Genomic DNA, 25,822 nt, shown 5'->3' with positions numbered 1-25,822 from the left:
GAGTCCGTCCTCACAGGGTGTATTACATCCTGCGGTGGCAGCTGCTCCATACAGGACAAAAATGCCCTACAGAGGGTAGTCAAAACATCCCAGGGAATCATCGGCACACAGCTACCAGCAGTCAAGGACACCTAAACCACACGCTGCCTCAGAAAGATGCGCATCATGAGAGACCATAGTCACCCCGCACAGGCACTTGTCTCTTCCCTATCATCTGCAAAACGGCTTAGGTCTATTCGGACCCGCAGCTAGGTACAGGAAGAGCTTTTACCCCACTGCTGTAAGAGTATACAACACTAACCAATGTGCCACCTTTAGTAACTAGAGTTGGACTGCTCCACCCAAGCGCATTGGTAAATTACACTGCCACTTGAAGCATTCTCATTCTCTCGTTCTGAGTTCTTATTGTTACTACTGTTACCATTATTTATTGCTATTGCTGTTGCACTCCTCACCGTCATTGTCATTGTTTTGTTTGTGCAGCATTTCTATTGTCTTTGTCCATAGTCTGTGGAGAAGCATTCAGGAAGATTTTCATGACACATGTACATGGTAATTGTACCTATGACAATAACCTTGAAACTTGAAATATTATACAGCACAACACACACACACACACACCATCTGAAACTGCATGTCCCATACGGGGTCATGGGGAGCAGGAGCCTAACCCAGCAACACAGGGCATAAGGCTAGGGGGGGAGGGGACACACCCAGGACGGGACGCCGGTCTGTCGCAAGGCACCCCAAATAGGACTTGAACCCCAGACCCACTGGAGAGCAGGCCCTGGCCAAACCCACTGCACCACCACACCCCTTCATTAAACAGTAACTATTTAAAAATGTTCCCCAAATAAACATTTACATGTATTTCCTTGTTATTTATCAGTACAATATGAAAAATCATCTTCACAGGTGAGTCATTAAATTCAAAACCAGTTACCACTGTGTCTTAGATATTAGAAAGTCTTTAACATGTGAATTTCCATTGTAACACTATTAAAAAAACACAGCAGTAATAAGGAGTGATAGAGCAGCACAGCAGAGTGTTAGGACAACATTCTTTTTCCTACATCCACATGGACTTTAGTTTGGAGAAGGTTATATAGGCCTTCAACTTATCCTTCATTGCCAGTTGTTAAATAAGGTGCTGTATCCCCTATGGTGTAGACAGGCATTCTGTGTTATTTACACTGATTTTTCTGTCATAAATCAGGCAGTTAACCTGAATCAGTTTTAGGTGACCAGGAGCATTTAGGCCTTTCCCAAACCTCAAGATGCTTCATATTATTTAAAACATAAAATGAATAGAGTTCCTAGTGAGATGTACACATCACTGAAACACTACAAGCTGAATTTATCACTGTAAAGTATGGAGTACATTTTTTCCCCCTCTTTCATCCCTGAAATAACAACCCAATGTCACCTACTCATAGTTCAGGATGACATCATTACAGACAGAACAAAGCTTTAAGATACACTAGTTCACGTCTACTGATGTAGCAGATGCCTTTCTCCAAATCAAAGTACAATGATTATTACTACACTACTGTGTACTAGTCTTAATACCCACTGCTCCACCGTACAGTTACTGCGTGTTGCGATTTTCGTGTGGGCGGGACCATTTTGTTGTGGGCGGGGCTATTTACATGTAGGCGTGGCTATTCACGTATAAGCGGATCTATTGGTGCAACGAAAAAAAGACACGTAACGAGGTACGAGTTCCTCCAAATATTTATATTAATACATTTAGCGGACGCGACCAAGACAAAAGCAAAAGCTGCTCTTACACTGATAATCACATATTTGCCACTTCCTGAGCTCTGTTCCCTGACCGTGTAAGAAAACCTGCGCTTTCAAGATGTTTGAAAGCAAAGCCAAGGCACGAGGTGGGACCTTTAAATGCAAATCTAAGCGCTGAACGGACACGTTCAACAGCCAACGTGTGACTCGGTTCGCTTCCGTTGCCGCCCAGACATGTCAGAGCCTGGAGAGGACGAGTAACAAAAACATAAAACACACCTCCGCTCACTTAGCTCGTCTTTCAACTTGATACCGATCGTTTTTGGTGCTGTTTTAACTCTGCACACCCGAGTTCAAGCGTTAGAAGCGAAACTGCTCCGGCTTGAATACTGACGGGAACGAATTGGAGGAACTACAGAAATTCCGCTAACAGCCAGGCAGGTAAGTTAAAGTTAGTATTTACACTTTTCCCTAGGCTAATATTAAATATGCGTGAGTATATTCTTAATTCTTATATCTTTCTTTCTTTTTTTATTTTTTTTTATTTTTCATTTTATTCTTGGCCATGAGACTCGCAGCTGTAGATCACCACAGTGGATGTAACACAATGTTAATAAATATAGACTTATAATCCCGTGTTTTTATAAGGTGATGATGGCCGTAACTGTGAGTTACGGAATCATCCCGGAAAGTATGGTAGTTGATGCAGGAACCCTCATCATTTCCGGAGGTTCACACACTACTTTCTCACAGCGGCGCTTTCTCTCTTTGCCTCAGTAACAGCCAGAGAAGAGCTCAGGGACTGTGGCAATAGTGTGGAGTTGGGAGCAATTTCTTATATATTTTATAAGCATAAAATATATACTTTAATTTCATGAATTGAAGGTTTAAGGTATTTTTATGTAATGAGTGTAATTCTAGATTATGGAAAACAAAATTTTAAGTGCCAGTAAGTGTTTCATAATGTGATGTGTCTTTACTCCAGACAGAATGGCAACCACCTGTGGATTGAGAACTCTGAAGAATGAGCCAGGTACGAGTTCCTCAAACGCTTACATTTATGTGCTCAGCTGACACTTGTCTTGAAAGCAATTTCCAGTTTTAAAACAACACCTGCATTTATTTCGCCATTTATACAGCTGGGTAATTTTGGCAATGTAGGGCAAAGACTTTGCTCAAGGGTACTACAGCTGGAGGTGGGATTTAAACCTCCAAAGGCAGCTGCTCTAACCACTGTTACCAGTTGCTTGAAACAGAAGAATGATAATGAATAAGAGTCAAAATACTATGAGTTTGTCACAGTTGTAAACAGACCTCTGGAATGTGATTTCTAAGCAATACGTATTGATGTGTATTGATTCAAAGGCTACATAGTGTAGCATAACCTGGAATCACAGAAACATGTGTTGGAAGAAAGAGGAACACAGTGAGAAGTCGTAGATCTGACAGAGACAATTTTTAGACTTGTAGAAGTTAGCTTATATCATTGCATTAAAACAGGTTTCTCTTTATCATGTTCCCTTTCTTCCTTCGGTCACTCAGTGCCCCTGAAGTCTGTGTCAGTGGAGGTAGACGTCCAGGGTCACGTGGCATCGGTCAACTCCACCCTTCAGTATGAGAACCAGGAGTCCAATCCCGTGGAGGCCATCTTCATCTTCCCCATGGACAGCAATGCTGCCGTTTACCGGTTCCTGGCCCGTATCGGGGACGTCGAGATTGAAGCCCAAGTCAGAGAGAAGGAGAAGGTGATTCCTGAGTGTATCCATTTCATGACAGGCCCTCTAGCTGTAATGAAGGGTATCTTTGTGTGTGTGTGTGATGTTTCCATCATTTGCTCTCAATCAGGCAAAGGAAGAGTATGACGATGCCATAAGCTCTGGGCAGGAGGCCTTCCTGCTGGAGGAGAGCGACGAGAGCTCTGACGTGTTTCGACTGAGTGTGGGGAGTCTTCCTCCTGGACAGACTGCCTCTGTTACCGTGGGATATGTCAGTGAACTGGCTGTGCAGGCTGACCACGCCCTGAGGTTCTGTTTGCCTGCTGTGCTCAATCCTCGCTACACCCCTCCAGGTACACAGGAATGGTTGCCTGTTACCAGCTACATGTTTTGAATGCATACAGCAAGCTAAATATTAGCTAGTGTTATTGACTTCTTTGACTTTTTGGGTGAGCAAATGCAATTCCTTTTATCAAAGACATATTTCATATAAGTAGTAAGTATTGATATGTGCTGAAAGTAATTTGATTAGGAAAATTCAATTAGCATGGCTGAAATAATTTACTAGTTTTTATTAGCAAGCATTCTTCATCATCCAGTGCTCTCATTGTGTACATATAGTATGTGTATTTGTGTTATTATAATTGTTATTTGATTTGGCAGGACACAGGTTAAAGTGAGAAAGGTGTAAATACATTTGTAAATATGTAGTGAAGGTGCTGAAGTGTTGACAAATGTCACGGTTTGGTTGACCACAGAGATGGTAAGAATATTAAGCAATCTGGTGAATACATTCATATTTCATATGCTCTTACAAAGTGACTTAAAAGGGGAATCCTAAATGTCTTTATCGTTATTGTACTCAAAATGTTAAATCTTGACAACTACAATATTAGAATTTCTTTTAACGTTCTGTTGTAGCTGCATGTTGTAGATACTGTTGTGAAGATTAATCACGTTAACTGTGATTTTTCCCATACAAGTGTGTTAAGTATACCTCAACATGGTTACATTCTTGGTATCTGAAAACAACCACTGTTGTTGAATTGTTTTTTTTTTTTTTTTTTGTCTTTTGATTGTTTTATTAACACTTTTCCAGGCAGCAGCAGCATGACAACAGAGGCTTCTCCGCAGGCTGGTGATGTGCCATACACCCTGTCGCTCACTATGAACATCTACACCCCCAGCTTTGTCCAGACTGTGGAGTCTAATTGCCCCCTCACCCCACTGGCGTTCCTCTCCCAGGACAAAACTCAGGCCAAAGTAGGCCATCTGTTCATGTTTGTCCCTTTCTTTATACATCCCTTCTTTCTGTCCCAATTCATAGTGCTTCATTTCTATATTTTCTTCAGTACAAAATAAAATTCCAGGCTACATCGGTGACCTAATCCTTCCAATTTAGGAAAATGGTCACATAAATGGAAGACATGGTGAATAAAAGGTTTTTTTCATTGTCTTCGGTGGTCAGAAATGACATTGTCTTACCAAGAGTACCTGTACGCTGTAGGTGAGTCTGGCCCCAGGACACCGATTTGACCGTGATGTGGAACTCCTGCTGTACTACAGTGAGCCTCACCAGCCCATGGCCATATTGGAGGCAGGACAGCCAGGTGTTCAGTCCGGTGAGTTTGTGTTCGTATGCCGGAAGTTAGAAATGATTATGCTTTTGCTGTACTTCACTTTTTTTGGTTGATCATTAGATTTATAGAAGCGTTTAAAATGTACTGCCAAGTTTAGCTCCTGATGATCTTTTCTGTTTTCTCTAGGTTCATTGATGGGTGATACTGTAGCCATGCTGAGTTTCTACCCAGTAATTGAGGCTGAAAAATCATCTCACGTTGCTTCCAGTGGAGAGTTTATATTCCTGGTGGATCGCTCTGGAAGTATGGAATGTCCAATGAACCAAAACAGTGGGGATAAGAGCCGCATCAGCAGCGCCAGGGTATCCTCACTAAAACAAAACCCTAATAAGAGTACAGTCATTCTGTGTTATTCAGTCTCCTGATATCTGGTTTTCTGTAGATTTAGAGTATCTGCACTATAGAGGGTTCTAAAACCATAAACAGCAGTGGCAGCTAAGAAGAAAAAACAGCAACTATAAAGTTGCAAATCTTTAATTTCTACCTATAATTGTGAGGAAACATGAAATAGTATGAAATCAAAATTCATTGCTTTTATCTGTTTTCCCAATGTTGATTGAAAGAAAAAACCTCAAGGGTAAAATGATGAGGAAGGCTTTTGGATACAGGCCTATGTTTGCTAGAACGTATGATTTGTGCGTGTGATTCAGCAAAACTCTGAAACTAAAAATTTTAAAAATTAAATTTTTTAAAAATTTCATTTTCTAAGAACAAACTGAAAAAGTAAACCTGCATACAATTTTAATATGTGACAGTAATTTTTACTCTTTAGGACTTTGATTGGATGTTTTGTTCGCTTTCCATATGGGTTTAAAGTTTGCTGGAGGCCTCGTACTTGTGAGATTGTTGAGCCCCTTGTTTGGGTCACCGCTATACAAAATGAGAAGTGGTGGTGGGGTGATCGTAGGTTTGTAGGACATGGCACACGTGTGACATGAAGGTCATTGGGATTTGGAATTTTTTCACAATAAAATAATGGCGTAATTTTCCACTTTTTTTAAAAAAAATTTTCAGTTTGCAGGCAATAATTAAGACTGGCTAACAGGGATAAGTGACACTGATACACAGTGATACACACTGATATCCACTAATATACAGAAACACAGTAGAGTTCATTTACACATAGATAGCAAGTAGAATCATCCTCTTACTTTTGTTCTGTCCTCTATGTAGGACACTTTACTCTTATTGTTGAAGAGTCTTCCACTGGGCTGTTACTTCAACATCTATGGATTTGGTTCGAAGTACGAGTCTTTCTTCCCGTGAGTACCCAGTGAAAAATTAGACTTTTTGAGAAAGAAGAAAGAACATTACCAGTGTTTCTGTGTATTTGCTGATTAAATGGTTCTTCTGTGTCTCTGTGGGTCAGTGAGAGTGTGGAATATACTCAGGCCACCATGGAATCTGCTGTAGAGATGGTGAAGTCAATGGAGGCTGACTTGGGAGGAACAGTAATCCTGCCACCCCTCAAAAACATCTACAGCAAGCCCTGCCTTCCCTCACATCCACGACAGGTATCATTTGTTCCACATGTAGCTGCATTCTAGCAAATTAGGAATGTATCACATTATTATGCTTTAATTTTGCTGAAGCAGACTGATAGCTACAAAATGTACTTGTAATTTCCCGGACAATATGATTGATTGTTACTTCTTTGCCCCCCCCAGTTGTTTGTGTTCACAGATGGAGAAGTAGGAAATACGAAAGAAGTAATTAATCTGGTGAAAAGCCATGCTCACTCCCACAGGTGAACTGTATGTCTGGATACCTTGGTGTGTGTGAATGTGTCTGTGTGTGTACACATTCTCATAGTATCACTGCATCTAGGTGCTTCACCTTTGGCATTGGGGAGGGGGCCAGCAGTGCACTGGTGAATGGCATGGCTGAGGGAGGCTCTGGACACCCACAGTTCATCACTGGATCGGAGAGAATGCAGCCCAAGGTGAGAGAGGGATGAAAAGATGAACTAAGTAATGGAAAGAACATCTTAGAATTTAAAAAAAAAAAAAAAAAAAAAAAAAATCCAAATTGCACTGCAGTCATGTTTGTATAGACTTCCAAACAGAGCTTGTTTGAGGCCTGTGAATGGGTATGCCAGGCCATGCCCGCTCCCCACCTTCACGCCCAACTGCACCTGGTGGGGGGGGTTTGTTGAAACAAAACAGGCACTACATAGAGCCCATCTGAAAGTTCTTGTAGTGTTGTTGACACCTTAATAGTTCTGTGTGTTTTGTACAGTACTTGAAACTGAAAAGATATTTCAGTTGTGTTTCATTGTTTTTGCTGGTTAACAACTATGGGAAAGAAATAAAAGTTCCCGCAAGTCCTTCTCCCACCATTCATTTTATTTTTATCAACTGCTCATTCCCTGTAAAGCACCAGCACTCTCTGCTGCACCATCATGTTTCTGATTGAAATTCTTGTTTTATGAAGAGTTCGAATATTCTAATTAATACTGCTAGAAAAGACAAGTCAACACTAAGTCATTAGCTGCAGAATTGTTACTTTTTTCCCCTTTTTACTGCACTATGGATTGGAAAAGTAATCCTTTGCACTAACACTGCTGTTCTTCTCTGATTCAGGTTATGCAGTCCCTACAGTATGCGTTGAATCCTGTGGCAAAGGACATTGCAATGAAGTGGAACATTCCAGCAGAAGTTTCAGTCACCCCTCTCTCGCCTCCTGTTAATGTGCTCTTCAACCTGAAGCGAGTCATACAGTATTTCCAGCTCACAGGACAGGTCTGGAGTGTAACTTTTCTTTTCTCCAGTAATATAACTGATATATATGAATGCCAGGCAGCATCAGTTTGTTTACTGACTTGGGGGACATTAGTTTCTCGGATTTGTTTAATCCATCTTGGTTTAGTCTCTTTCTGACAGAAAGTACAATATTGGAAACACACACACACACATTTTCGTAACCGCTTGTCCCATACGGGGTCGCGGGGGACCGGAGCCTACCCGGCAACACAGGGCGTAAGGCCAGAGGGGGAGGGGACACACCCAGGACGGGACGCCAGTCCGTCGCAAGGCACCCCAAGCGGGACTCAAACCCCAGACCCACCGGAGAGCAGGACTGCGGTCCAACCCACTGCGCCACCGCACCCCCCTTCAATATTGGAAACATTATATTGTATATTATAGCATTCCTATGTACTTTGACTAGGGGTACACAAAGTTTTGCATCCTGTTTTTGTTTTCACCTGGCTTAATTTAAGTCTCAGTTAAGTTTTGACACTTTGAAATAAATATGCCACAGGTTTTGCCCATGTCTTATTGACTGATTTATTTTGGAGGGTAAGTTCCTCAGATAAATAGTGATTGTTCATTTAAATGTGCAAAAAAGTTCCATTTGTATCTTGCAGAGGTCATATTTTTTTGTGGTCTTTTCACTTAGCAATTCAGTGAAAAATGTACTTTGACTAGGGGTCCCCAAAGTTTTGCATACTGCTGTATTATACACATTTTTTCCTACTTTTTGTGTCTCAGAATGCCAGCAATATGTCCAGTTCAGTGAGTCTCCATTACATTGTTGAAGATAAACCTTTTGAGAACAAAATCAGCTTGAACCTGAAGCCAGATGCTGACAACAGGTAATAATCAGACTTCAGAGTTAATTTTTAAGGGCACAGATATTGGGCCTGGACAATTGATGTGTTAGTAAGGCCAAAGGCCAGGGCACCAAATGTAGTTTTTTCCAGAGAACACTGGATTTGTATTCATTTGATTTTTGTTGTTGTGATGAACAAAAAAAATGCAGGGGTGGTGTTTCCTACAGTGTTTGGTTAAGAAATTGAGACATACTTTACATATATTACAGTGTGGATATCAGTGGTGGGAAGAGTGGGGGACTGCACCCCCTCTGTTCAAAGTAAACACTTTTTCTCCCCAGTCTGGGATGTCCTCTGTCCCTCCAGTCAGTACTGATAAAATGGTCAATATTCAGAGCTTAACAAAATGGGAAATTGCTGTCCTATCCTGTTTGTAATAATCAAGATACAAGGGCTCCTGTTCCGACATGTATAATTTTCCATTTTATTCTTTTCCACGCTTACTCCACCACTCTCACGGAGAGCCTCAAAGTTGGACCAGTTCTTGGTATTTTAGTGTAAGGCAAAGTAAATTTGCACAAGCATATAATCACATTCTAATTCATAATTCGAACTAGACTATTTAGTAGCACTCACTGTTGGCCTTGGAATGGCAAGATCATGAATGAAATGATATTTTCCATGCTAGATAGTTTGCTTAACTGCAGACAACTATGGTCTCATGTCAGGTAAGTAATGCACCAAATTTAAGTGTATCAGGGCCAAGGGGGAAATTCCTGCGTTGCACACAGACTGGCACACGCACATCTAAGGCTTCGTCTCCTGTCGTTTTGTAATCAGTTGTTTGTTTGTGTGGCCTCGTAGCATGCTGCTGCACAGACTGGGGGCCCGAAAAGCCATTGTGGACCTGGAAGGGAAGGTGAGAGAGGAAGATGACAAGAGTGCGAGAGAGAGCAGTAGAGCTGAGCATCCAGTCAGGAGTGAGCTCCTCCTACACTGCGTTCATTGGAGTCAACAGGGAGAACAAGGAGCCGGTCCAGGGGCCCCTACAGCGCAGACTCATGGCAGCAAGAAGACTATTTACATTTGGTAAATGTTACATTTAAGGTCTAACTTTTTTTTTTTTTTTTTTTTTTAAACACATTGACATTACATGAATGGTGGCGCGGTGGCGCAGTGGGTTGGACCGGGTCCTGCTCTTCAGTGGGTCTGCGGTTCGAGTCCCGCTTGGGGTGCCTTGCGACGGACTGGCGTCCCGTTCTGGGTGTGTCCCCTCCCCCTCCGGCCTTACGCCCTGTGTTGCCGGGTTAGGCTCCGGTTCCCCGTGACCCCGTATGGGACAAGCGGTTCTGAAAATGTGTGTGTGTGACATTACATGAGTAGCTGCATGAAGGCTTATCCATTGTTTAACAGGCATGATCTTGAATTTATAGAGCATGAACATTTACACATTACATTAACTTAAGAGATCATGGGCAAAGTGAGTCTAGAAGAGGTGAGTTTTGAGACCCTTTTTAAATGTGGGCAGAGATTCAGCAGTTCTGAGTGAGAGGGGGAGTTCAGTCCACCACATCAGAGCTAGAACTGAAAGCCCTCATGCTTTTGGACCTTTTGTGTGTGGGACCACCAAGCAGGGAGAGGTGGAGGAGCATAGCAGTCTGGTTGGGGTGTAGCCAATGAATAACACACACACACACACACACACACACACACACACACACACAGTTTCTGAACCGCTTGTCCCATACAGGGTCGCGGGGAACCAGAGCCTACCCGGCAACACAGGACGTAAGGCCGGAGGGGGAGGGGACACACCCAGGACGGAATGCCAGTCTGTCATAAGGCACCCCAAGCGGGACTCGAACCCCAGACCCACTGGAGAGCAGGACGCGGTCCAACCCACTGCGCCATTGCGCCACCGCACCCCCTTCCAATGAGTAATACTATTTTTGTAAATCATTAGAAATATTGGTTACTCAAATAAGTAAGCAACTGTCTTTGCAGAATATATCATTATTTACCAATTTATAAAGCATGAGAAATGTAGCAGTTGGGCTGTTTGCCTTCTAATCTGGAGTAATTGCCATAATGTGATTTTGGAAAGAAGTGGTCAGACTCAGGTGCAGAGCAAGCAGGACTTTTATTTTGACAATCCAAACTTGTAGTCGGTGGACAGGCGAGGGTCTCCGATGGGCAAATGTCGATAACAAGGGAATCAAAAAGACAAGGTCAGTAAACAGGCGAGAGGTCGATTATCCAAAGGTGGTCACGGGGAACAAAGAGAGGGATAAGGGAACTGGGCATCGGACAGAGAGGTAAGGAAGATGAAAAAGGTAGAGCAAGGAGTTGGCTAGCAGGTAGGCTGAACAACACTGAATATATATGTTATTTTTTGTTATTACCTATGATTTTCAGTAACTTCTAGGATACATTCCACTAGTAAAGGCAAATGTTCAGTGTGCCGTTTACCCTTTTTCAATCTGAAAATATGTCTAGCCTAACCTCTTGTTACATTTTCTCTGGTGAGAATTTACTTTGTGAACCATTGAGAACTGTATAACCTGTATAACAGCTGCATTTATGATAGTTCTTATTATTCAGATAACAAAGGTTATGGTTGTTTTATTGACAGACATTAGCATTTGTGGATTTTTTTTTATTATTTAATTCTAGGATATGTACCTGTTCAGCATGGTGTGGGCTTTGGAAGCTGTCGCTTCAGCATACAGTCCGCTGCATGTCTCGCCGCACCGTCTGCCGAGTATCAACCCTTTTTAGGTTCCAGCCTTTCAGGTAAGAAACTTCTGGCCTAATCTTTTGCTCTTTCACAAATTCCTACAAACTGACATAATGTGGAGTACCGTATATGCATTAACACATATCTTGGGTTGCTTTTGTATGCTGTCTTACTCATGTCAGTCATTTGTTTTTGTGGTCAGAATTTTCTTTTAAAAATAAGTTTGGTGTAAACAGTAGTAAGGGGGGAGGGTGTATGAATTCTGTATATGAACATGGGAGAGTCTTACTCCTAGACCGCAGCATTTTCAAGATGTCTATCCATTCTGAGAGAGATATGTGTCATAGTATTCTGAATGAAGCACAGTTTTCTTTTTATAATTGCAGTTTAACTGTTTTTCTCCTCAGCATTCGTTGATGAGGGTGAATGTGAAGATTATGCAGGTCAGAATTTTATAATAACTACATTTTTTTTAAGATACAAATGTTTCCTAGTTTATTTTAATTGTGTTTAATTCACCATTCCTTATAAAACTTCTGTCTGTTGTGGAGTGAAGGTGTTTTTGCTTGCTGCTCTTAATTGGCCACAAAACAGTAGTGGTGTTTACAGGCTGTGTGTACTGGTCCTGAGTATTTGTGTGCAGTTAAGTGACAAACTTTGTAAATGTTTATTTACAAACATGATGGCCTGTGGGTAAAACTGTTTTTCAGCCTTGAAGTTTTGGCTTTAACACTCCTGTAGCATCTGCCTGATGGTAAGGGTGTGAAGAGGCTGTGCTGGGGATGACTATTGTCCTTGATGATGTTAATGCCACTCCTGATGGTTCTGGCCTTGTATAGGCTCTCCAGTGATAAGGACATTCCAGAGATGGTTTGAGCAGCTTTCACCACTTGCTGTAGTGCCTTACGATCCTGTACTATGCAGCCTGCAAACCACACTGTGGTAGAGCTGGTGAGGATGCTCTCTATTGCACACCTATAGAAGCTTCTGAGGATTCGGCTTAGCATGCCAAATTTCCTCAGCCTTCTCAAGAAGTGCAGACGCTGACGTGATTTATTCACCAGATGTGTAGTGTTGTGAGACCGGGTGAGATCTTCAGTAATGTGAACACCCAGGAATCTGAAGCTGCTCACTCTCTCCACCACTGTCTCACCAATATGCAGTGATGAGTGTTGTTCCCTCCTTCTCCGTGGATCGACTAACTCCTTTGTTTTGTTGACATTGAGGGAGAGATTGTTGTCGTGGCACCACTTCACTAGGTCAGCCACTTCCCTCCTGTATGCCGACTCATCGCCTCCTGTTATCAGTCCAGTGACTGTCCTGTCATTTGCAAATTTGATGATGCTGGTGTTCTTCTGAGAGGCCACACAATCATGGGCGAAGAGTGCGTAGAGCATGGGGCTCAGCATGCAGCCCTGCGAAGTTCCTATGTTTATGGTAATTGACCTGGATGTGCGGTTCCCAATTCTAATGGACTGGGGTCTGCCCGTTATGAAAATGTACCATTTTCAATAATTAAAATAATTAAGCAACATTAAAATGAGAACATTTGGTTAATTTAAAAACTCTTAAGTATCTTTGACTGTAGATCTAAGATTTTTACATAGCCTTGCTTGTAAGAAAAAAAAGAGGGGAAGGACATGTACGTACACACACATTTGCTTAAACCGCTTGTCCCAAGTGGGGTCGCGGTGATCTGGAGCCTAACCGGCAACACAGGGCGTAAGGCTGGAGGGGAGGGGACACACCTAGGATGGGACACCAGTCCACCACAAGGCACCTCAAGCGTGACTCGAACCCCAGACCCACCAGAGAGCAGGACCCGGCCAAACCCACCTCAGAAGGACATGTATTAAGTTTTAATAGATTTTTTTTGTTTGTAAAATACTGTATATCATTCAGCTTTTATTGATTGTGATTTAGTAGTAAAAGCAACTTTAGAGATACAAACAAATCAAGTTACCAACGACTTCAGGTATCACTTGTGTTCCTATTTTGAGGACTCAGTGTACTCGTGTTGGAGAAATGAAGAATTACTTTGTGAAAGTTTTCCCAAATATGTCATTTCTGTACATGGTAATAATCTGATAACATTTCCAATGTTGTCATTTGCTTATTGTGATCAAAGTTTATAGATTTTGAGATTGATTCTAATTCCCATACCAATTACAGTTAAAACCATTTGCATGTATTATTTACAGGTGATCCCCGATTTACGATGGGGTTACATTCCCTGAAACCCATCATAAGTCAAAAATATCATAATTCAAAAATGCATTTAATACACCTAATACACCCCTTTGCGTGACAACATGTGAGATACAGATCACTGTCGCTGCCCAGCATTGCATGAGAGTATTGCTCCGTGAGAGAGTTTGCCCGGGAAAAAAATCAAAATTCAAAATTTGATGTACGGTTTATACCGAATGTCTGTTGCCAGCTCACCATCATAAAGTTGAAAAGGTCACAAGTTGAACCATCGTAAATTGGGGCCCACCTGTATTTTGATTGGAAAATCTATTTTAAATATTTTTTTCAATTAAATATATTTTAAACACACACACACACACACACACACACACACACACACTTTCAGAACCGCTTGTCCCTTACGGGGTCACGGGGAACCGGAGCCTACCCGGCAACACAGGGCGTAAGGCCAGAGAGGGAGGGGACACACCCAGGACGGGACGCCAGTCCGCCGCAAGGCACCCCAAGCAGGACTCGAACCCCAGACCCATGGGAGAGCAGGACTGTGGTCCAACCCACTGCGCCACCACGCCCCATATATTTTAAACATTTGTTTGTATATCACACACACACACACACACACACACACACACACACACACACACACACACACACACACACACACACACACACACACACACACACACACACACACACACACACACACACACACACACACACACACACACACACACACACACACACACACACACACACACACACACACACACCACACACACACACACACACACACACACACACCCCATACGGGGTCGCGGGGAACCGGAGCCTACCCGGTGACACAGGGCGTGAGGGGGAGGAGACACACAACCTTTTTAAAAAAACATTTTACAGAATGTACATTTTATTTCTGACTGAAACTGCTGTAAATGTTTACAGCAAACTAGCAAACTAACATCATAACATACATTGCTGAAAAAGAACCTGAGGATTCTATGATGGAGCTGATTGGTCTGCAGAGGGCTGATGATTCCTTGGACTTCCACCAATCTCTGGCTTAATTTATTTACATTTATTCATTTAGTATATTTTCCTTTTTCACCTATTAGGACCACCCTCTACGACTTCCGACCCCGTTCCCACCCATAAATACACCCACCCTCATCAAACACTCCATTTCACGTTTAACCTCTACAAGAGGTGGTCACACCTTGACGATGCTTCCAACAAGAGAGGCGAAACGTTGAAATGTCCCATATGTGGTTTAATCCAGAAGAACAAAACCTCTAATCAGTTGACACCAACTGCGGAAGCCTACAGATTTTGAAACATTACATTTCATTTTTCCATTTAGCAGATGCTTTTCTCCAAACTGGCTTATAGAGTAAAGGCACCCACAGTGATTTTCCCCACTTAGAATATACAAACTACTAGGTCATGTGAAAGACTACTCTGTGGAGCATCTGCCATCAGTATAATCTGGGTCCCTTCCTCTAGTACAATTTTAATTTGAAATAAGGTCATTCAAGCCACATTTTACAAGAAAAATACCACATACAACATATGAAAACATGACTCTGTCATTAGTTTCAAGATGTCTGTCCATTTTGAGAGAGCTATGTATCGTTTCTGAATGAAGCACAGTTTTGTCTTTTTATAATTGAAGTTTAACTGTTTTCCTCAGCATTTGTTGAGGAGGGTGACTGTGAAGATTATGCAGGTCAGAATTTTATATTAAATACTTTTTTTTTTTAAAGATACAAACATTTTCTAGTTTAATTGTGTTTCATTCACCATTCCTTAAATTTCTGCTGTGGAGTGAAGGTGTTTTTGCTTTGCTACTATTAATTAGCCAAAAAACAGGAAGGGTGTTTACAAGCTGTGTGTAGTGGTCTTGAGTATTTGTGTTCAGTAATATGACCAACATTGTAAATGTTTATTACATTAATCATTGAAAAGTTGGCATTTAACATGGGTTTGTGGAGAGAATCTACTGTTTTCAATAATTAAAATAATTTCTCTCCCTTAAAATGAAAGCATAAGGTTAATTTAAATAATCTTAAATCTCTTTATTGATTTGCTTGTTAAAAAAATGAGGGGAGGGACATGTATTAAGTTTTTATTGATTTTTGTATATCAAATACATTATCCATCCATCCATCCATCCCTCTTCCTCCGCTTTTATCCGGGGCCGGGTCGCGGGGGCAGCAGTCCGAGCAGAGTCCTCCAGACTTCCCTCTCCCCGCACACCTCCTCCAGTTCCTCTGGGGGAACCCCAAGGCGTTCCCAGGCCAGCCGGGAGACATAGTCTCTCCAACGTGTCCTGGGTCTGCCCCGAGGCCTCTTCCCAGTGGGACAAGCCCGGAACACCTCAGGGAGGTGTCCAGGAGGCATCCGGAACAGATGCCCGAGCCACCTCAACTGGCTCCTCTCGATGCGGAGGAGCAGCGGCTTTATCCGAGCTCCTCCCGGGTGACTGAGCTCCTCACCCTATCCCTAAGGGTGCGCCCAGCCACTCTGCGGAGGAAACTCATTTCTGCCGCTTGTATCCACGATCTCATTCTTTCGGTCATGATCCAGAGTTCATGACCATAGGTGAGGGTAGGAACGTAGATCGACCGGTAAATTGAGAGCTTCGCCTTACGACTCAGCTCCCTCTTCACCACAACAGATCGGTACAATGACCGCATTACTGCGGACGCCGCATCAATCCGTCTGTCAACCTGCCGCTCCATTTTTCCCTCACTCGTGAACAAGACCCCGAGATACTTAAACTCCTCCACTTGAGGGAGCAACTCCCCCCTAACCCGGAAGGGGCAATCCACCTTTTTCCGACTGAGAACCATGGCCTCGGATTTGGAGGTGCTGATTCTCATCCCCGCCGCTTCACACTCGGCTGCAAACCTCCCCAGTGCACGCTGCAAGTCTTGATTCGATGAAGCCAACAGGACCACATCGTCCGCAAAAAGCAGAGACGAGATCTCGCGGCCACCAAAGCAGACACCCTCCGTTCCCTGGCTGCGCCTAGAAATTCTGTCCATGAAGATAATGAACAGAATCGGTGACAAAGGGCAGCCCTGGCGGAGTCCAACATGCACCGGGAACAGGTCTGACTTACTGCCGGCAATGCGAACCAAGCTCCTGCTCCGGTCATACAGGGAACGAACAGCCCGTAGCAACGAACCCCGAACCCCATAATCCCGGAGTACCCCCCATAGGATGCCACGAGGGACACGGTCGAATGCCTTCTCCAGGTCCACAAAACACATATGGACTGGTTGGGCAAACTCCCACGAACCCTCCAACACCCTAGTGAGGGTATAGAGCTGGTCCAGTGTTCCACGGCCAGGGCGAAAACCGCATTGCTCCTCCTGAATCCGAGGTTCGACTATCGGTCGGATTCTCCTTTCCAGTACCCCGGCATAGACTTTCCCAGGGAGGCTAAGGAGTGTGATCCCCCTGTAGTTGGAACACAATCTCCGGTCCCCCTTCTTAAAAAGAGGGACCACCACCCCGGTCTGCCAGTCCAGAGGCACCGTCCCCGAACTCCACGCGATGCTGCAGAGGCGTGTCAGCCAAGACAGCCCCACAACATCCAGAGACTTGAGAAACTCGGGGTGGATCTCATCCACCCCCGGAGCCTTGCCACCGAGGAGTTTTTTGACTACCTCAGCAACTTCAGCCAGGGTAATGGACGAGTCCCCCTCCGAATCCCCAGCCTCAGCTTCCTCTACGGAAGGCGTGTCGGAGGGATCGAGGAGATCCTCAAAGTACTCCTTCCACCGCCCGAGGACATCCTCAGCTGAGGTCAGCAGCGCACCACTTCCACTGTAAACAGTGTTCGTGGAACACCGCTTCCCCCCTCTGAGTCGCCGGATGGTTTACCAGAATCTCTTTGAGGCCGACCGAAAGTCTTCCTCCATGGCCTCACCGAACTCCTCCCAAGCCCGAGTTTTTGCCGCGGCGACTGCCAGAGCCGCGCTCCGTTTGGCCCGTCGGTACCTGTCAGCTGCTTCAGGAGTCCCATGAGCCAGCCAGGCCCGATAGAACTCCTTCTTCAGCTTGACGGCATCCCTTACTTCCGGTGTCCACCACCGTGTTCGGGGATTGCCGCCGCGACAGGCGCCGGAGACCTTATGGCCGCAGCTCTGAACAGCCGCCCCGACAATAGAGGCGCGGAACATAGTCCATTCAGACTCGATGTCCCCCACCTCCCTCGGGACCTGGTTGAAGCTCTGTCGGAGGTGGGAGTTGAAGACCTCTCTGACAGGGGCCTCCGTCAAACGTTCCCAGCAGACCCTCACTATGCGTTTGGGCCTGCCAGGTCTGTCCAGCTTTTTCCCCCGCCATCGAATCCAACTCACCACCAGGTGGTGATCAGTTGACAGCTCAGCCCCTCTCTTCACCCGAGTGTCCAAGACATATGGCCGAAGGTCAGAGGAAACGACTACAAAGTCGATCATCGACCTCCGACCTAGGGTGTCCTGGTGCCAAGTGCACTGATGGACACCCTTATGCATGAACATGGTGTTCGTTATGGATAAACTGTGACTAGCACAGAAATCCAATAACAACTCACCGCTCGGGTTCAGATCAGGGAGGCCGTTCCTCCCAATCACGCCCCTCCAGGTATCACTGTCGCTGCCCACGTGGGCATTAAAGTCCCCCAGTAGAACGACAGAGTCCCCAGTGGGAGCGCTTTCCAGCACGCCCCCCAGGGACTCTAAAAAGGCCAGGTACTCTACACTGCCACTAGGCACATAAGCACAAACGACAGTGAGAGACCGTTCCCTGACCCGAAGGCGTAGGGAGACGACCCTCTCATTCACCGGGGTAGACTCCAACACATGGCGGCTGAACTGGGGGGCTATTAATAAGCCCACACCCGCCCGCCGCCTCTCACCTTGGGCAACGCCAGAATAGTGGAGAGTCCACCCTTGATCGAGAATGGTGGTTCCAGAACCCAAGCTGTGAGTGGAAGTGAGCCCGACTATATCTAGACGGTATCTCTCAACCTCCTGCACCAGCTCAGGCTCCTTCCCCGCCAGTGAGGTGACATTCCAAGTCCCAAAAACCAGAGTTGGCGCCCGAGGTTTGGGTCGGCCGGGCACTCGGCCCCGACCACCGTCCAAATCACAATGCACCGGCCCCTTACAGTTTCTCCGGCAGGTGGTGAGCCCACCGAAGAGCGGCTCCACGTCATGGCTTCGGGCTGAGCCTGGCCAGGCCCCGTGGGCATAGACCTGGCCACCAGGAGCTCGCATGCGAGCCCCCCTCCCAGGCCTGGCTCCAGGGTGGGGCCCCGGTGACCCCATACCGGGCGGGGTAAATGGAAGCCTTGATTTTTTCTTCATAAGGGGTTTTTGAACCGCGCTTTGTCTCGTCTGTCATCCAGGACCTGTCTGCCATGCGAGACCCTACCAGGGGCGTATAGCCCCAGACAACATAGCTCCTGGACTCATTCAGGCACTCAAACCCCTCCACCACGGTAAGGTGGCGGTTCACGGAGGGGTCAAATATATTATTCAACTTTTATTGATTGTGACTTAGTGGTAAAAGCAACTTTGAAGATGCAAACATACTAAGTTACAAACAGACTTCCAGTTCCAATTGTGTTCGTATTTTGTGGACTCTGTGTAGTCATATTGGAGAAAAGTTAAACTTTTCCCAAACGTATAATTTCTGGAAACGGTAATAATCTGTTAACGTTTCCATTGTTCTCATTTGCTTATTGTGGTCGAAGTTTATAGATTTTGGATTTGATTTCTGATTCCCATACCATTTACATAAATTACAGTTACAGCCATTTACATTGTTTTAAATTATTTATTTTGGTAAAAATATATTTCATAAATATGAAATATATTTTACATTTGTTTCTGTAACTACCTTTTTTAATCACTGTCACAAACACTTTATAGAACAACCATATGTTTCTAAGAAAGAACCTGAGGATCCTATGATGGAGCTGATTGGTCTGCAGAGGGCTGATGGGTCCTGGGATCTCCAACAATCTCTGGCTTCAATCCTTGGAAAACAGGAAGAGGAAGTGGTCAAAGCATCACCTGGAAAGGTGATGGGGTCTAAGAGGGTTCACATGCAGATTGTTTGCTGTAAAATTCCTTATGTACTTGTTAAATCTAAACCTTTCTTGATGCCATGGTATGTAGACTACTCTTGAATGTTTGGCAGAGAAATGTATTTTATTGTGCTGTACACCACATCCATGGATGACTCAAGTGTTTAAATTTTTCCCAACCCATTTGATTTATGTGGCAATTCTAATTTCTGGAATGTCTAGACACCCTTCTGGAGCTGTATTGTCTTTGTGTGTTGTTGTAACCTTGTGCTGTTCAGAAAACTAATTTAAAAAAAAATGACTGTATCTGGTAATCCCAAAGCAGATGCAGTTCATTGGGTGGATGTTTACTGTAATTACACCAAGAACATATGTTGTGTTTCCCTCCCCAGCCTGAGTTTTCTTCAGTCTGGGCCACAGTGTTGGCAGTTCTATGGCTGTATGGACATAAGGCTGAATCTAGGGATGAGTGGCAGTTTGTGGCTACAAAAGCAATGACCTGGGTCAGAGCTCAGTCAGGTATAGAACTCTTTCATTCTTTCACTCATATTCATATACATTAAAGAATATGATAGCAGGCATTCTAAAGATATCTCTTTACTTCAAACTGTATTCTCTAGAAATGTGTATAGGCTCCTTATATAATTTTTAAAGCTGTTTTGAATGTGTGTATGTAATTGTACAGAATATATGGGGAGTGCTGGATTTGTTTAGGATGTGTGTTCAATGTATTGTTTTTGTGTTTCAGGGTTTGATTTAACAGATTTTGTGGCAGCTGGAAACTCCTTTCTGGGTCTCCAGGTGAAGCTGTAGAACCTTGGCTTGCGAGAGTGAACCGCTTCCTAAACACTCCCATTGTTAGTGTCCAGCTACCGGAAAAGAAAGAATGACCTTAACTGAGAGTATTAATGTTCCAACATTAAATATTCCAACTGCACAAATCCCCAAGCTTTTATAATCATTTTGGTGCCTTGGCATGTTTATTAACATGTTGAAAGCTCCAGCAACTAATAGCCTTTACTGCAGGGGCAAAAAACAACAAATACCATATAAACAAATGATTCTAACAGCATGATTAGTGCATGAGTCCACTCATCACATGTGTTAAATCAAAAAATATTGTAAAACTCAAATTTCAGAGAACTTATTAGTTAAAATGTTGGGACATTAATTATAGCAACCTGAGATTTCAGATGAACCATTGCAATGTCACAAACTTATCGACATTAAAATACCCAAAGTGAACCTCTGTTGTGGCAGTGTAGCAATGCATAGTCCTTTATTATTTGTGGTTCTTACCCTTTTTGTTTCTGCTGCAAAAATAAATCTTGGCTCATTAAACAACTGCTGTACTCCTGTGCATCATTCTCAGCTCTTTTGTCATGCTTTTCCACTCTCTGCTTTATCCATGAATATCCTCCAGAAATAACTATCTCCTGTTTGATTTTTAACCATAGATCACCTAGTTATAAATCAAAAAAGTAGGAGTTGCTAGCCTAGGGGGTTAGAGCTGCTGCATTTGGAGCAAAAGGGTTGTTCCCCTCCCCCTGTAGTACCTTTAAGTAAGGTACTTATCCTAAAATTGCTCTTGTCAATTTATCCAGCTCTGTAAACAAGTGTGAATTGTTTTGGAGAGAAGTGTAAACTAAATGAAAGCCAGTCATCACAGCAAGTCCCATTACACAAGCTGAACTTCTTACCATGTATACAAGTAAGGTGTTTTCCAAGACTAAGCATAATTTTGATGGTGCTCAGGAGAAAAAGGGTGACAGGTGTACAACACACACCAGGGAATAGACACTAGATGTCTCAGCTGACTTTAAGGGATGGTTTGTGTTTAACATTTCCTAACTGCCAGAAGTTCACCCCTGTCAAAATGATTTTGTCATTAGTATGCATAACAGGTGGACTTGGTCAAAGATTAAGCCCTTCAGAAAATAATATTTGTTCCTCTAAATCAAAAGTAGCCTGTCACATACTTATATATATATATATATATATATATATTCTGACCAGACATCCAATAATACGTACTTATAGTAGCCATTAACCAGGATACAGAAGACAATAAATGGCTTTATTAGATGTGATCACTGCTGCATGTTGATAAGTGTATACCGAAGAGAAGGTGAACTTCCAAAAGTCCAAAATGAATGTTTTTTCCACACATCTGTGAAAGATGAAAATATATGCATAAAAAAAAAAAAAAAAAAAAAAAAAAAAAAAAAAAAGACAGTGCACAAAAGTCAAGGTTTCTCTTTGCCCTCAGAGAAACATTAAAAGGGTCTCCCTAACTACCACCTTCACTCCAGCACCATTTAATCAAGTTCACAAAGTGTTACACTAGCACCTATTCCTGACCCAAATCTGAACCCCGGATACAGGGGCCCTAAGAAACTTTCTTGGACTCTGTGAAGAAGGTGGGCCTGATTTTTGGAGATTCTGTAGAAAGCTAAGACCCCAGCCTGCTGGTCAAGGTACATTCCAAGCCGCCGGGCCTTGGGTCCAGCCACTGCTATCTCTTTCCCCAAGTGCCAGAAGGAGAAACTGGTTCCAGACCAGTAGAGGCCCCAGGACTGGTCATTGTAGCCCAAACGGCAGTTGTCATCTGCCCCCTTTCTGCCCATCGCTCTGTAGGCCACTCCAATGGTGACCTTCTGGCCACTCCACTCCACCTCCCAATAATAGGGGCTCCCAGCTAAAGGCTCCTGGCAGAGGATCTGTCTCCAGTACTGAAAGCGTTCAGGATGTTCTGGGTAGGCCTGGCTTTCAGCTCGCAGGGATGCCTTCCTGTTCCCTTCGGTCAAGCGCAGGTGGCGGTAGGCCGTGTTGTGGTCCAGTGTTGGTACAAAGCGAACTGAAAGGGAATGAAGAGCATCAGCTAATTTAATAATTCTCTTAGTAAATAACTTAAGCTGAACAAGAGCAGGCCTTTAATCACTGCAATCGTAAGTTTGTTAAGTCCCATTTTATTAGCAGTTAATAGCATCGTAATCTTTAAAAGCAACCCCAGCACTTTAACAGCAATAAAGCCAACTAGGTTGGTTACACTGGCTTGACACACCCAAAGGAGAATGCAGAAGACTTTGCTTTTGCAGTGTAATAGTCAAACAATCCTTGAAGTTAACCCACTTGAGTTTTAGGTTAACTCTTAAAATTATATTTCATGATTAAAAGAATGCCCAAGAATAGTGTTGGTTGAAGGAGGTCTTACATTTTAAAAATTCTTCTCTTGTCTTGGGCTCTGTGTATTGGAGGCTGAAGGCTGGCACTTGATTTGATTCTGAGGAAAAAGAGAGGGGGGGGGGGGGGACAAGGTTTAAAGAAATCAGTAACACTTTCATGATAATTTTCTTACACACAGCCTTTCAAAAAAAAAAAAAAAAATATTTTAAGTTGCTTGTGAGAAGTTTTACATGTATTCATTTAGCACAGTTTTCTCCAAAGTGACTTACATTTATTCATTTAGCTGACAGGTGTCACCAAAGCAACTTACTACCCATTTGTACAGCTCACTAATTTTTAGTTGAACAAGACTTTTACTTTAAATTGCCCAAGAGTACTACAGCTGGATGTGCAATTCAAACCAGTAACCTTTGGGTCCAGAGGGAGCAGCTCTAATCACTACACTCCCAATGACCCTACCACCACACTTATAATGAATGGTATGTAGAATTTACCTGACACCTTTCTATGTAATCACTTGCAGTGCTCGATACACTGCCTATAATCAATGATTTTTTTTAATGTCCATGGAGTGATACATCAGGATGACCAAAGAAATCCAAACAGTTTGCACGCTTCCAGTGATTCTGATATTACAGGGTCAAAACAGACATGGCCAGTACAATTCACTCCAGTCTATTAAAAGGTATATTGAACCACAGCTTGTTCTAAAGACCATTTTACCTGAGATATGTAGAGGGTCCACAGCATCTTTCTCAAGTCCCACAATACCGACCCCTGAATTACTGGACATCGGAACTGCAGCATCATTTACTGAACAAAGCAGATGCAAGTTTTAAAGATGTGGGAAAAGCTGTAACATGGCAACAATGAGTCTTCCTGTGACAGATCTGTTACTTTAAGGAGAGGTCATTGACATGAACCAAACCCAGGTCTCATGCCAAAGGCCACCACCCAGACTTACTTGTGTGGATGATCTGGGGTAGGCTAGCTTTGCACAATGTCTGCACCCTGTCCCTGAACTCCCCTAAAGCAGTCCTCACGCTCATGATGGTGGCTTCAGAGTTTCCTCTCACCCCTGCTTCCCCACCATCATGAAGTGGTGCCTCCAGTGTTAAGAAATTCTGTACATGAGAAACATGGCATTATACAGCTGAGTAGGCCTATGACAATCCTGCTGTGCTCCATACTCTAGTATCTGCTGTACAAGAACTAGAATTAATTTTTAGTCTTTCCGTATAATTTTGGACCATTCTTCTATGCAGAACTTTTCCAGATCCTTGGTCAAAGCAATCATTCTGGAGGCCACTGTATATGAAATAACTTGGGGGGAATTGTTTAAACCGAACAAATGACCAAAGGGAGCAGATAAATAACACATATTGGAGGTTGATTACATGTTCCACTAGTTAGGGCCAATACCTTTAGGAAGCAGATACTGTTCTGCATGTGTGTCAGTCTGCTCAGCTCTTCGCCTCTGCTGCGCAGCTGTGCCATCTCCTGCTCCAGCCTTTGGATTTGCACTTCTGTCCAGCTGCTGCTTACAGCTTCCTTATTGCAAAGAAGCTCAGTGACCTGACGGCTCATCTGCTCTAAGCTACACACCAACTCTGCAAAGATCTGACTGCTCTCTCGCTGGAGAACCTGGAAGGAGTCCTGAAACACAAACAAGGTTAGAATAAAAGTGCCACATGGCAGGGGGGTACTTTTATATAATCCTTTAATACATCTGCTGACATTTTCCCCTTCTGAGTCAGTTTCAGATTTAATTTGCTGTATAGTTTTTAAAAAGTCTTGTACTATTCACAACTACCACCAGAAAGAAACTGGCAGTAGGTTTTATGATGATGTAATGCAGATCCCTATGACTATTTCTCCTACCTTGTGAGCTCGGGCTTCCAGTGGAAGGATCTGCAACTGCTTTTCCTTCTCCAGGATCTTCCTCTGTGTGTCTGCCTGCATCTGGGCCAACTCCCGCTGCCACACAGAGATACACAGGTAAATTCCCACTTTTGTGAAGTGCATGACACACAGACATGTACGAGCAGACAAATTTAAGTCTAATAGAAAAATCTTCTCACTTTATCACCATACATTTTGCAGCAAGTTAATTACCTACTCAATGGTACAATGACTCAACCCTGTCCAAGACAGGTGAAACAGTTGTGTCCTTATTATACCATCTGCTCCTTAAATCCCATCAAGAAATCCTCAAGTCTTTACTTTCAGTGATGTTTGTTTAAAAGGAAAACAATTCTTTAATGGAATACAAGAGGCTGTTGACACAAGACACAAACAAGACATTATACTTCATGTAATCCAGTGTTGGACTCTTACCACTTTCTCCTTTTTTTCTGTCTCAGGGCTGACCACTTGATGGTCCTTATGTTCATGGTCCCGACAGGCAGAGCAAATACACTGCTGCTCATTGCGGCAGAACAGTTCAAGCGGGCGTCCGTGGTCTGCACATAGCCACTCCGTCACAGGGAGCTTGGGGTATATTCCACCCTGGCATAGCCCAGCATCCTGTTCTCCACCAACAAGAGGACAGGGAAGGGATGGTGGTGCTGAGCAAACAGAGACCTGGGTGCAATCTGTACTCCTCAGCTTCAGCTTCTCCATGGCTTCCACCAGCAAGGTGCTTTTGGATAGCACTGGCCGCGGATTGAAGGTCTGGCGGCACTGGGGGCAGCTGTACGTCTTCCTCGCCTCTCCCCTGTCCCAGTGTTTCTGAATGCACGGCAGGCAGAAGGTATGTCCGCAGGGCAGCGTGGCAGGGTCATGCAGGGTCTCCAGACACACAGGGCAGCTGAACTCCTCAGACCACTCAGAAGCCATGCTGATAATAGAAGGTGGTGCAGGTACTGCGTCGGAAAAGACAAGTAAAAACCTGGCTGTAAGCGTGAGAGCAAGTCAAAAAGACTCCCAGTGAGAACACTGCTGGAGAAATATGTACAG

At 43.8% G+C, this 25,822-nt stretch overlaps 1 protein-coding gene and 1 pseudogene across 1 annotated transcript; one reads left to right on the top strand and one right to left on the bottom strand.

Annotated features, from left to right (window-relative positions):
- The first annotated feature begins 1,763 nt into the window (after positions 1-1,763).
- On the top strand, positions 1,764-21,022 carry LOC108927239 (von Willebrand factor A domain-containing protein 5A-like; annotated as a pseudogene).
- An 858-nt stretch (positions 21,023-21,880) lies between these two features.
- On the bottom strand, positions 21,881-25,798 carry ftr86 (finTRIM family, member 86). The gene is made up of 7 exons (XM_018742776.2): positions 25,202-25,798; positions 24,746-24,841; positions 24,287-24,520; positions 23,829-23,988; positions 23,588-23,677; positions 22,893-22,961; positions 21,881-22,535 (listed from the first exon to the last, which is right to left on the bottom strand). Exons 1-7 carry the CDS (start codon positions 25,700-25,702, stop codon positions 21,997-21,999), a joined length of 1,689 nt encoding a protein of 562 aa, XP_018598292.1. The 5' UTR covers positions 25,703-25,798; the 3' UTR covers positions 21,881-21,996.
- Between the last annotated feature and the right edge of the window lie 24 nt (positions 25,799-25,822).

This window comes from Scleropages formosus, chromosome 10 (assembly GCF_900964775.1).
Source record: "Scleropages formosus chromosome 10, fSclFor1.1, whole genome shotgun sequence".
Lineage (NCBI taxonomy): Eukaryota > Metazoa > Chordata > Actinopteri > Osteoglossiformes > Osteoglossidae > Scleropages > Scleropages formosus.
The sequence above is the reverse complement of the archived record's forward strand: the minus strand, read 5'-3'. Positions and strand labels throughout refer to the sequence as shown.